The sequence below is a fragment of the Grammomys surdaster genome, unplaced genomic scaffold (genome assembly GCF_004785775.1).
Source record: "Grammomys surdaster isolate TR1022 unplaced genomic scaffold, NIH_TR_1.0 1136, whole genome shotgun sequence".
NCBI lineage: Eukaryota > Metazoa > Chordata > Mammalia > Rodentia > Muridae > Grammomys > Grammomys surdaster.
Genome location: NW_021605555.1, coordinates 193,258 through 206,680, shown reverse-complemented (window position 1 = coordinate 206,680; position 13,423 = coordinate 193,258). Strand labels below are relative to the sequence as shown.

At 47.0% G+C, this 13,423-nt stretch overlaps 1 protein-coding gene across 1 annotated transcript in view; it reads right to left on the bottom strand.

Moving 5' to 3' along the window:
* The window catches only part of Smoc2 (SPARC related modular calcium binding 2), a 129,694-nt gene extending 118,974 nt beyond the window's left edge, over positions 1-10,720 (bottom strand). Inside the window, exon 1 of the mRNA XM_028783487.1 lies at positions 10,419-10,720. Within this exon, the coding sequence (XP_028639320.1) occupies positions 10,419-10,541 (123 nt within the window). The 5' untranslated portion in view covers positions 10,542-10,720. The remainder of the gene's footprint in view (positions 1-10,418) is intronic.
* Between the last annotated feature and the right edge of the window lie 2,703 nt (positions 10,721-13,423).

Below are 13,423 nucleotides of genomic sequence, written 5' to 3'. Positions count from 1 at the left end.
AAGAAGAAGAAGAAGAAGAAGAAGAAGAAGAAGAAGAAGAAGAAGAAACAAAGGAGGGAGGGAAAGATTCCTTTGGGGGAGGGGCGTTTCTAGAATCAAATCAGCTAGGCAGCGCATGGATATGTCTGGCACATTTCAAAGAAAACAAAAAGAAAAGGGGGCAGGGACTTATAGAAATGCCAGAATAGTGACATAAATTTGAGTGGGGCATTAGCGGTTTTTTGTATTTTTATTTTTTTACAGTTTTTGATAAAAGAAATATAAATGGATTTTGAGCCAGATGCAAATGTAAGAATATCCATAACTGCATCACATCAGGGCATCTGTTTAGAATGTGTCTACCAAGGACAATGGTCCTAATAAGCATGCTGCTGAGAATGCACAGAGCAGAGCTGAGTATGTGGCTCAGTGGCCCTGCATTTAAGGAAAAGGGAAGAACGAGTCTAGTAAGAATATCTATAAGGAAGTATTTGACAAAAAGATATCCAAGGAGAATGTATTCAAGGGACTGGAGAGATAGCTCAACGTTAAGGGAAGTACTGCTCCACCAGAGGATCATGCCAGCACTTCAGCACCCAGCCAGCTCAAAACTGTCTGTAACTCTGGCCACTACAGGCATCTCTGCCTCCTGCCCTAGCCCTCCTGCCTCCTGCCTCCTGCCTCCTGCCTCCTGCCTCCTGCCTCCTGCCTCCTGCCTCCTGCCTCCTGCCTCCTGCCTCCTGCCTCCTGCCTCCTGCCTCCTGCCCCATCCCTCCTCCCTCCTGCCTCCTGCCCCATCCCTCCTCCCTCCTGCCCCCTGCCCCATCCCTCCTCCCTCCTGCCTCCTGCCCAATCCCACCTCCCTCCTGCCTTATCCCTCCACTCTCCTCCCTCTTCCCTCCTGCCTCCTCCCTCCTGACTCTGCCTCTCTCTCTCCCTCCCCTCTTCCCTCTTCCCCTCCCCCTCCCCCTCCTTCTCCCTCTCTGTAAGTATATGTCTAATAAGGGTGTGTCTCAAAGGAAATAAAGCCAGTAGTTCACCTTCCCAAAGGACTTCCATAAAGCACATTTAAACACGTGCTGAACTAAAAAAGGGAACAAACTTTTGCAGTGCTGGGCACAGAATAGTGATTTGCTGTAGCTAGTTTTCTTTTAGTATAGATTAAAAATCATTTTTAAAATGTCACATTTTAGAGCTTCATTGTGAAGAGTACAGATACAATATTAATTTAGCAAACAAAATAACTCCAATCACTGCTTTAAAGGTAATGGGGTAATTAAGTTTGCAACAGAAACAAAACAGGAACCCCAAAATATGCCTTCCCTCTTGTTCCTTCCCCCAGCTTGGCTTGTTTTAAAGCCAAACTTCTATCCCTATCTGATGTCTGGGTGGTAACACTGAGTTTAACACAAATGTCCCAGACTTCTAAATAAAGTTATGAGAAACATTGAATACAGTGTCTCTGCTTTTTAGTTCCCTCACTTGGGACTTTGTGCTTTGAGTTAAGTGTCTGAGACTGGAAAGATGGGACACAGTAAGAGCAGAGCATCTATCTATCTCTGTAGATGGAAGCTGGGACCAGACTGTGGTGGGAACCCCAGCCCCTCTGAAAGATAGCTCATGCCCTTGGGCTCCCTCCTGTGGCAGACTCAGGAAACATCAGACGCACCTTCCAAAGGGTGGAGGGAGTAGCTTGTTACTGCCCAGAGATTGCACCTGGATGTCTCTCTGGGAGGGTGGAAAGGTGGGAGAGAAGCCAAGAATACAGAAAGGGAATTCACAGCTCCACCTGGATTATGTCTATGAATAGAAAGATCTGTCTTTGGCAACTCTACCCAAAAGATAAACCTTTTAAGGGTGAGACACTGATTGGCACAGCACCTATCTGTGTATCCGCTCAAGAAAGAACTTGAGCATGTGTGTTCAGGTCACAGCTATTGCTCATTTTCCTTACCCTCAGGGGGTTTCCAAACTCCAAGCTGCACGCAGCAAGGACATATATTTATATCTGCTAAGGAGAGGGTGAGGGCAAATGAGATATTATCTGGAGGCGTTCAGAAAGCTGAGAGAACAGTACACAGAGAAAAAACGGTTTGTTATTAGTATAGGAATCTCGATTCCATGTACAAAAGGCCATGTGCTGTCCCTCAGAAGGGGTAGGGGTGTAAGATGTGTGTCCAGGAAAGAAACTGTCCGAGTGAGAAGGGCTGGAATCTCAATTCACACCTGTGAAGAGCCTCAGCTGAGCACGCAGCCTCAACTATGGTGTGAGTCCCCTACCTAGTGGCCTAGTGTGACTCAGGGATCCAATTTAGCATTTCACAAATGATCATAGTTAAATCATGGGAAGGCTGGAGGCTGCAGTTCTCCAAGTCTCCTGAGGCTTTATCCAGGGACGTTGACTAAGCAGCAAATGAAAACCATATAATCCTCACCTGGTGACATGGTCCTCCTGGACAAGCAAACCAAGGAAGCCCCTCTGCATGAAGAACCAGGAACATACTACATGGGCATCATTCAAAGGGAATTTCCAACCTGACATAAGGCATCCAAGTACAAATGCCAGTGATCACAATGATAAAGTATTCCTGTGACAGAAAGGTTTACAAGCAAATACACCGTTAAGGGTGACTGGTTAGAATCTCAGAAAGTCATTAGGAATATTAGGCAGCCAATAACACACATCATAGTTCAAGGTTGTGTTTATGACAGTGAATTTTGACACACATGTCTGGTATGGATGGTCACATGTTTTAGATGGCCAGTAACCCCTGGGGGAGGGGGGCAGTGGAGGAAAACAGTAAAGGTCACTGTCCTACACAAGCACTGAGAACCACAGTATCAGCTCCTGATGTAATCCACCCAAACCAATCTACCCTGACAGCAGACACTGGGCCTGAGGAGACGGACCTAGGAACAAGAAGGGTGACCCTGTAGAGTCCTTCTGTCTCTCCTTTCAACCCTGGGATGTACAGTCCTCAAAGAAGAAGAAATATTGACAGTTCTTATTGATTGACAAGTGGGCAAAGTTTTGACATGACAGAATCTTTACCTGCACTAAAATCAAAGTCCCTGTAGCACTCCTGCAAGCAGCTCCGGACACACACATGTCCAGAGAGGGCACCTCGCCATGCATTTAACCCTCGATGTGAGAAAGAGAAAGGGGGCAGGGTTCAGGGTCTCACCCTGTCTCAATGTGTAAAATGTCCTATGCACTCATTCACTTCCAGGGGCAACAGGTCTGGCCAGCACTGTCCCAGAAAAGGCCTGTGACCTATATATCTGGTATCTGGTTTTCTTCAATAGTATCTTCCTTTGCTCCCTCCTTTCTCACCCTGCTCTCCCTCTCTGCCCCGGGCGCCCGGGCGCCCCCTCCTCTCTCTCTCTCTCTCTCTCTCTCTCTCTCTCTCTCTCTCTCCCTTTTTCCCTCCCCCCTCTATCTTCCTCTCTCTACCTCTCTTCTTTGTCTCTCTCCCTCTCTATCTCTCACACTCTCCCTCTGTCTCTCCCTCTCTCCAGCTCTCCCTCTCTTTCTTTCTCTCTCCCTCTCTCCCCATCTCTCCTTCTCAGTCTCTCTCTCTTTCTCTGTCTCCTCCCTCTCTTTCTCCATCTCTATCCCTCTCTCCCTCTCCCCTCCTCCTCCTTCCTTTCTCTCCTCTTCACATGCCTTTTAAGAAATGAGTTCCTCTAAGAGAAAGTGAAGTTTGCACCCTGGAGTGCATTGTCCCTTCAGAGGCAAGACAAAGGGCAGAGCCACTGCTCCAGCCAGACAACAGGAATACTCTCTGCCTGTTCCGTTCCCCTCGAGGACTGTAGCAGCCACCTGGAAGCAGACTCATTGCCATGCTTGGGTGGACTCTTCTTTGACACAGAAGTATGATGGAACAATCCAACATGCATTTCACACTCTCATAAAGTTCAGGAAACCACACAGACAGCTTCAGGGAGCAGCTTCCACACACAGGAAGTGTCATTGCCTGGAACCCCAAACCATAAACAGATGATAAACTCAAAAATACTTCTCCTCCCCCTCCCCCATCATGCCAACACTGGAAAGAAGAACACTAAGGCACCTTCCCCAAAGCTAACTTGTGTGTGTGTGTGTGTGTGTGTGTTCTCACACACAGGTACACATACACGTATGCATGTTTGTATGTACAGATACACATGTGTGTGAGTGGGTGAGTACACATATTTGTGTGTACAGATAGACATCAAGGGACAACCTTGAATGTTGTTCGTCAGGTGCCATTCATTTTTGTATGTCTGTGACTGTTCTCACATTGGCCTGGAGCTTGCCAAGTAGGCTAAGCTGACAGGCTAACAAGTCTCAGGGATCAGACTGTCTCTGTCTCTCCCTTACTGAGATTCCAAGTACCTGCTAACATACCCAGACTTTTAAAAACAAGAGTTCTGAGAATCCAACCCAGACTCTCCACACCTACAAGGCAAACACTTTACCAAATGAGCCATCTTCCCAGCCCTTAAAAGTCAGATTTTAAAATGTTTAATTGTGCCTAGGAAAAATTTAAACCGTTCCACATCCTCTATTGAGTGAACTAATTGATGATCAAAACTAAGCTGGACACTAGAACATTTTTAGTTCATTTCATCTAGAATTATTTCCAAATTATCAGCATAGATAGAATTCCCTTCATTATTATAAAAAAATCTTTATTTATTTGTTTATTTGGTTGGTTGGTTTGTTGGTGTTTTTTTTTTTTTTTTAGAGATAGGGTTTCTCTGTGTCCTGGCTGTCCTAAAACTTGCTCTGTAGACCAGGATGGTCTTCAACTGAGAGATCTCCCTGTCTCTGCCTCCAAGTGCTGTCACCACCACCTGAATGGTGAAATCTCTATTTCATATCAAAATGTTTATCAGTTGAGATGACTATATCCTGTGAGGTCTTTTTACTTTTACTTGATTTTCTGATGTAATGAAAGATGCTCTCGTGGGTGCATGAAGGTGAGACATGTCTTTGCTGAGGGCTCTGCACAGTTAAGTTTGGTATGATGTTCTTAATGTTGGAAGACCCATCTGGTCCATGTGAGTAGATGAAACCCATAGGAAGGGAAAGGAGTCTACATGGGACTCTCAGAGACAAAGACAGAATCAAGACCCCATAAGGCAAAGGCAAGCCCAGGCTGGATGTGGCCAAAGAGAACGGAAGAAGGATTGGGCATGGGACTTTGAACAGTGGGACTAGGGGCTTAGTCGTGTAGTATACCTATAGCAATGTGTAAAATCAGAGCACAATAAAGGAATGAAGTTGGAAAAGACTTGGAAATATTTGTCTACTAAAGACAGAGACACTCCTCTTACCTCAGGCATCCATAGCCCTGGTGCCCTAGAGCTAAAAGATACCCTAGGAGTGAGGACCACGTACCTACTAACCCAGCAACACACACTCCCATTGTTGCTCAGAGTGCAGCCAACACATCTGCTAGTTTTTTTCTGAGCTCCTCGTGAAGGCATAAAAGCTAGCAGGTGTGTACACACCTGTGGGACCAGATGGGCGTGACAGGCATAGTCCTCCTGGCTTCTGAGTCCAGCTCAGAGAGAGCACCCTGAAGCTTGTGGACAAGTTCGTTGCTCCTTCAGGACCCAGCCCTCATGATCATCAACTGATCACGAGTTCTTCTGCACAAATGCTGGGGTCTCAGCCTGGAGACACTTCCCTTCTTTTCTGGTCCTTCGTGACAGTATATGAGCTGACCAGAGCAAGCAACATCCTAGAGAATCTGGCAATTGTCTTAAACTGAAAAAGCAGCTCATCTCTGATGTGTACCCATCTGGAACTCAAAAGTTGATTTTCTGTTCCTATTGACTTGGTTACTAGATCTGAAAAATAAAACACCCAAATCTGCAGGGACAACTTTTACGTCCCAGTTGTATTTTTGGTTGTTGCAAACAAACTTATGGACTTGTTCCCCAAGCAGTGACTATAGTCCACAACTCCAGGATAGGTGCAGGATGGCCCTAGTGGAAAAGCACTCACTAGACTGTCCTCCACCTCTACCGGCCCTCAGAGTCCTCCCTGGGTTAGAGGTCACTTCTCTAACATGAGAAGGAGCATCTTTCCTGTCAGTGCCAGGTTCTGGGAATGAGAAGAGCTTGGTGTCCCATCCTGCTGAGAGGCTCCCAGCACCACAGGCCACAGTACAGACTGAAGTACAGAGATAAGAACTCCCTTTAGTGAGGGCCAGGAGGGAAAGGTAACAGATTGACTACAGGCTCATGAGAGGAGAAGCAAAGGGCCCCACGAGTAACTGTGGCAAGAGAAGGATGGAGGGAGAAAGTGAGACCAAGAAAGAAGAAAGCAATGATGAGAAATCAGAGAGGGAGGGAGAAATAGATGGATGGATGGATAGATAGATAGATAGATAGATAGATAGATAGATAGATAGATAGAAAGAAGATAGATGGATGGATGGATGGATGGATGGATGGATAGAGAGACAGACAGGTGGGTGGGTGGTGGGTGGGTGAGTGGATAGATAGAGATTTCGTGTGCACATACCCTATACCAGTTTTACTGTAAGCCATACTGTGTTCAACACGATAAAAATATGAATATACTTGTATTTCATCAAAGTGAAGTTAACCTGTGACCTTATTAATGTTGAAAATCTAGTTAATTTGGGCAGATTTTATAGTATAAGATTCCCATTTATATTTTTTTAAATATAAAATACAAATGTGAGTGACATCTTTACACAATGTTCTTTATTTGCGTTGAATTACAACCTTTGCCTTTTGATTTTCAGCCTAGAACTATGAAACCATAGCAGACTGTATCCACGGTTCTCACTTGGAGCCATTTTAATACATGTGAAATTAGAATTCAAAGCAATGATAACTAATATTCTGAGCCTTTTCCTCATATGGGATACAGTTGAATATTTCATATGTGTGTGGGTATTCAAAGTATGAAGACACACAATTAGTGTCAGGACCCCACTCTCACACAGAGGTGGACGTTTCATCCCCTGTAAATGAACTCATTCACAAAGAGAAATTCTCTCTTCAATTTTCTTCACCTTCAAAACACTAATGGAATTTCCTCACTATAAGCTTGTGGTTTTTTTTATATGAAGTCCTGTGTCTTTTAATATAATTTTTAACCTGTAAACATTACCTTTCACCTCCAACCTCACAGGCCACAGCCAGTCTTTATGGCCTCCAGATCTTATCATCCTGGCTGGTCCAAAGATGCACTGGGATACAAGATCCCTTAAACACCTGAGCCATAGTAACCCACAGGCATCCAGGTGTCTTAGTCAGGCTTAAAGTTATTCATGGTCTTCATTTCAAATCAGAAGTAGATGTTTGGGTTTACAGATCATGTAAAAGAGCTTTTAGTAGGAAACGTCTTTAGTTTCCTCCTCCTTCCCTAGCTTCAGAGACTGTCTTCACAGAGCCTCAGACATACTCAAAATGTGTTTCCAGAAGAGGAAGGAAAATGTGATCACTGTTGAGTCTTCCGACTAAGGGATACGGTATCACAGCAGCATGGTCCATACACTCCACTCCACCATTACTCAAATGCAGGAGGACACAGGACAATTAACAACACGTCATGTCATGGACTGATGATCATCAATGATGCTCTTCTGAAGCCACATGAGCAAACTGCTGTCTTCCCTTCAAAGACCCGACCTGAAGATCACAAAGCACACGGCAGAATGCCCACATCTCCTCACCTCACTCCACTCACTGGAAAGAAGGCCAACATCTGTGCACAACCAGGCCACTCGAAGGGTGGAAAAATCCAGAGGCTGGCTCTGTCCATGTGCACTTCCTCCCCAAGAGGTGAATCAGTTTACCCATTTCTAGAAGAAATGGGCAGGACAAAGGGAAGCAGAGAACGTGCTCTTCCCGTCTGCCTGGACAGCCCACATGATTGATCTCATCTAAACCAGGCAAGGAATCTGCTCCAATAGCCAAACACCCCTTAATGACACAATGGTATAAGAATTGGTGGCTATAGTTTCTAAACTCCCAGACCAACAGCACAATCTGGATTGGAGAATGAGCGCAGCCTGGGTGCATCAAACATTAGCTTTAACCCACAGGACATGCTCGGTAGTCTTCTTCCCCATTCTATAGATAAGGCCAAAGAAGTTCAATTATTTGCATATAATCATATACCCACCAAGAAGGGACTTGGCCCCCACACATCTCCATGAACTGTGAGTCCCACAGACCCTTGTAGACTGACAGTTCCACACACCATCCTGTATACTCCTCTGGACTGAAAGTCCCATGTGTTTCCATGAATTCAATTCCACACACCCTTAAGAACTGAGTCCCATGCACTCCTGCAAACTAACACTTCGATCATTTACTGGAGGCAGACTAGAAACTTTGTATATAGGAGACCATTGTCTTCAGGAACCCAAAGACTTCTCTAACAAACAGAAGGTAACTTGAAAAGAGTTTAGCACCACAGAAAAATCCAGAACATCTAACATTTTCCAGTGACTGACCACACAAACTTCAGTGATATCTTAAGTACTTTCTATTGCAACCACAGTCTTCATTTTCTAGGTTGAAAGGGAGGGGAGAAGAACTGTGACAAATAGTTTATAGCTTTAAATATTTCTCCCAGATGCAAAAGAAGCAGCATTTTATGTGTTAATGTGATTTTAAGACAGGGTGTTCTTGGGGAGTGCAGTAAATGGGGCACTTCCTGTATGGTGTAAGACCAACTCCCAGCTCCGGTAAAGGGACCCCACAAGCAGCTGGCACCCATGGAGCCCAGGAAACCCTTGCAACAGTGTAAAGAGACAAAGAGGGAAAGCAGGAAAGCAAGAAGTTTCCAGAAGGAGTAGGGCAAGAAGAGAAGAAAATCTGTCCTGATTACCAATCTATCTGAGAGAGAAGGGGGGAGGAGGGAGAGAGGGAGAGGTGAGACAAGTCTATTTGATACTTTTAGAAAATGTATGGTGACTACAGAAGTCTGCTGCTTAGAGCTCAGATACATGGTGCTAAGACCTTTTGAAAATTGGCCTGTTTCCCAGTGGACTTTTTTTGATTTACTGGAAGTGTGAGAATGAGCTCTGTACATACATGAGCATCTGTGCACACATTCATATACGGGTGCATGCATGTAGTCCCTTCAGGGTCCTTGGGGTAGGGCAAGTTTGAGGGAGCAAAAACTCCCTCCAGTTTCCAGCTATGGTGCTAATCTATCAGTCACTCGTGAGACACAAGGCAGGACTCTAGGACTGCCCCAGAAGAATTTTAGGTATGAACAATGAACTCACTCAATCTTCTCCCTTCAAGCTGCTGAAAAACAGGGAGAGGGAAAGAAAAAGCAACAGGCTGGCCAGCTTGCTTGACTTCTGCAAAGAGCCTCAACTGTGGGCTAGCCCTGGTTTTCCATAGGATAAGCTCCCTCCCTAGGACACCTACCACTCCAACACTCCTCTCCACAGGGGCCTGCTACTCCAACACTCCTCTCCACAGGGGCCTGCTCACCACCTTGGTGTTTTCTTAAGCACTTATTCAAAAACACGTTTAAGTGGAATGCTTTCGTTTCTGCAGATTGCATTAATTATGGGCTCCCTAGCGCGCGGGCCGCATAAGGGCTGCCCGCTGGATTCTGCAGACATCAGCCTGCAGGAGTGGCCGCGGTTGTATTGGCCCGAGGTGGACGCGCTCAGCCCCCATCCACAGCGCGGCTTCTGGCACCTCACCTCGCGCTTTGGCATAGCCAGTACTGCAACTAAGAGAGACAAACTTAGAGCGGTCAACCACAGTGCCACACGTTCTCGGGAGCGCGCCCTGACGCGCACAACATCCTGACCCTGAGGAGAAGACACACGAGACCAGAGACGCTCCTCTGTACCTCTTATACCCCAGAGTGTTCCTCCTCCATGAGATTTTTAACAAAAGAAAAGCGGTCTTTAATTCAATGTCATTTCTGCCACTTCTTCGTCTCAATTAAGGATTCTCTGAAATGCTCCACTACAAGTGGAACACAAGGGCTGCGGCCCCTTTTCCCCCCAAAAGGGGCGTGGGGGGACAGGGCGTCCTCGTGGCGCTGGAGCTGAATGAAATTGCCTGCTTCCTAACCTTAGGCTGGGTCGGCGGCGTTGGCAGGGTGGCACCCAGTCCCTGTGAGTTCTCCCTGAAACAGTTGAGGCGCATAAGTGGCCCAGATCCTTGTTCTTGTGCTATCCCTTCCCACTCAAAGTAGGGGGACTCCGGGCACTCCCGCAAGCTAACTCTCTTTTCTAGCCTGGACTGGTAGGACCAGCAGTCCTTCACAGACGGAGTAGCTATTGATCCTGGACAAGCATGCCGTGGGACTCTCCCGGACCCACCTGTTGGAGATTGCCAGGCCACCTGCTTCCGGAGCCTTGTCTCAGAGGGCATAGTGGGTTCTCAACAGGGAACAACGGAGAAAGGCGGGAGCGCGTCCCGGGACTTACCGTGAGCGCTGAGAACTTCTGCGCGGGCACCGGCGGCAGCAACGCAGCGAGCAGCGGCAGCCAGCACAGCTGTGGCGGCAGCATGGTGACGCTGGAGGGGACCAACCGAGGCAGACACCCCATGCGCTGCGCCCTGGCACTCGGCGAAGATCCGGTGTGCAAACGCGCAGACGAGCGGGCTAGAACTGCTCCGCCGTCCTACGGCCGCTGGTGGAGACCGCACGGCCCCTCCGTGCGCTCCGGCCGGCGCTCCTCGAACTCCTTCGGCTGCCCCTGCTGCTGTCAAATAGCCCTAGTTTCCCGGATCCTCCCCTCCCGCCCTCTCCGCCCTCCCGCCCGCAGATCTCCTCCCTCCGCCCCACCTCCCTCGGCCACCGCGCCCGCGCAGGGGCCGCCCGGCGCGCAGGGCTGTGAAGGAGACAACGAAGGCTACTGGACCAGGCAAGCGTGTGTTGGTGCTGTTTGCACGCCTCCTTCAAACAAATGCAAGGGCACACCTTACAGGCTTGCACACTCACACAGGCTCCATGAGATGCACTGCGTCCCATCCTCTTGCACTGGCACTCCTTCTGTCCTTGCCTTGGAGGGTCTCCATTGTGCTTTGGGTCACCTGTGGCTTTACATTCACCAGAAAGTAGCTCTCTGAGATGCTAAGTAATCATTGGCTTCTCAGCAGGGCCTCTGAGAGCACCTCGAAATTTTGCAGCTTTCCGCAGGTTGACCTAGAGGGCAGGAGGGGTTTGAACACAGATCTATGAGGCAGATGACTTCCTTGAGTTGGGCAAACTCGGAGGAAGGTGAAGGCACACATTGATGTGGCCGCTTTAAACAGCTTAGGCAAGCATTTCAGGTGTTCAGCAACAACCGCGCCTGAATAGGCTGTTGACTGTGATGAAAACCAAGGGGATTATACACACCAGGTCCGGCAAAGGGAGAGCATTGCTGAAATAGTTTAGCCCTGGCTGGTAGCTTCACAGGAAAAGGCCCTAATTCTACCTCACGCAGAAAGCCAACTGGGAAGACTTTTGAGAACAAAGAATCAATTGACTTGTCAGGGCCTCTCTGTAGGGAGCAAAATGGCAAGCTCACTTCTAACTTTTCTCTCCTCTGCTGTTCAGGAGATCCCTGTGAGCTTGCTCACAATCAGAAAGCAGCTACCCTGCCCTAGCCTAACACGGGGTCCTCTGGAGAAGAACAGCATTGGAGCTCCAGAAGGATAGCATTGAAGAATGAGGTCAACCGAGCAAAACAGTCCCAACTTCATCAGATGGGCTGTGGCTACTTTCAAGAAGTCATTAGGTGTGAACCTGTGGACAGCTGACATTGCCTCTATGGAGGAGCGATCGAATGAGAAGTGTCACTGGACCTCACCTGAGATGCCAGTTGTTCATCCCAAGTCGGTTTATGCAATTCTCACTAATGGCACTTGGCCTTGGGGTGCTCTGGAGGTACTCGAGGTCATGGGCTGCAGAAAAATCATCGAGAGGGGCTCCACCTATGTGGGTGTGGAAGCCATCATCCAAGTTGTGTGAAGCCTGGGATATGGATGCTCTGATGTTAATCACATTCCTGCAAGTAACCCCTCACCTACGCATGCATAATGAGCTCATTATCTCCCTGTGTTGAACTCCCTAGTTTGTTTTGCCATTGGGGCCTTTTGAGAAGAAATAGACCTTGCCTATATCTCCCCAGGGAAGGAATTCTCACAACACATGGGGAAAGAGAGTCTTCTAGGGACAGCTGCTGAAAGAAGCCTTTGAAACTCTCATCTGTCAAGCACTCAACACCCTTCCTACACTGAGGACATGGTGGAACATCGTACCAAAACTCTTCGGGGTCAGACTCAGTCCAGAGACAGGCATGACTGAGTAAGCAGATAACGTAAACGTTGAAATAAAAAATGAAATAAATGCTGTGTAGTTGTAACGTCTACAACAACAACAGTAGTAGTGGTAAACAGCACATTCAAGAAGTATTTGGTACAAAACATTCTTCTTTTACCTTTTATTTCAAGGGCACCAATTATTAACTGAAATGTCTTCTTAGGACTCAAGAGTCTGAAAATAGCTTCTTGTCTACTCTCTTCCACTGTGAGTGTCCAGCAAGTAACAGGCTTCATTTGCTCCCATTTTACAGATGAGAAACAAAACTAATGGCTGTATGTCCTAGCCAGCCACAAAATCGGGGGCCGAGTCCAGATGTCCTAACTTGGAACTCTGGCAAGTCTATCACATCCCCTGGAGACGTGGAAGGCAGAAGAAAACTCTTTGGCACTTGCTGCCTTGAATCCTCGAATCTCAACACATCTTTCATGTGTCCTCTAGGATTCCAGAAAGATCAGTGTAATGACATGCTTTTCCAAGACGCTGACAGATGAGAAGGGTCAGAGCCTTCAGAGACCCTCTAACATTTGGAGGTACTCACATGGACTGAATGCCAAGTTCTGTCTTCTCAAAGATGCTCGAAGTGGAATTTGGAGAGGTAACCAGTTCCCATTGTGTGGAAAAAAATAGAACATTTATTAAAACCACTAAGACATGGTTTTATGTGTCAGCCACTTCCTTCAAAGTTAAGGCAGGAAGTAGTCAGCTCACAGGTCTGAGACATCCCTACAGAAATGAAAAAAATATCCCCTTCTCCTGGAAATGATCTTTCAGTTTTAGGCAGTAAGTGTGAAGGGTAGTTTTTGGATGTGACCTGTGGACCTCAAATTTACATTTCTGTCATTAGTGAGAGTCACAGTGAAGATGAACAGAGAACAAGTCACTCCCTGTGGGATTATCTTGTACCCACATGTCTCTCCACAGACTCTCGCTGGCCATCAGCCCTGTCTTCCTTTCTTTGTTTTACTGTGTTAAACTGAAAAGTCTTTTTACTCTTGGTGAAGAGGCCATTCACCATAACGATCATTTCTGGATTACTTGTGTTTAGCCAGTGAAAGAAAAAAGTGTCAGCCACTTTGCCACCTCCCAGCATGCAAAACACAAGAAGAGTCGAATGTCCTT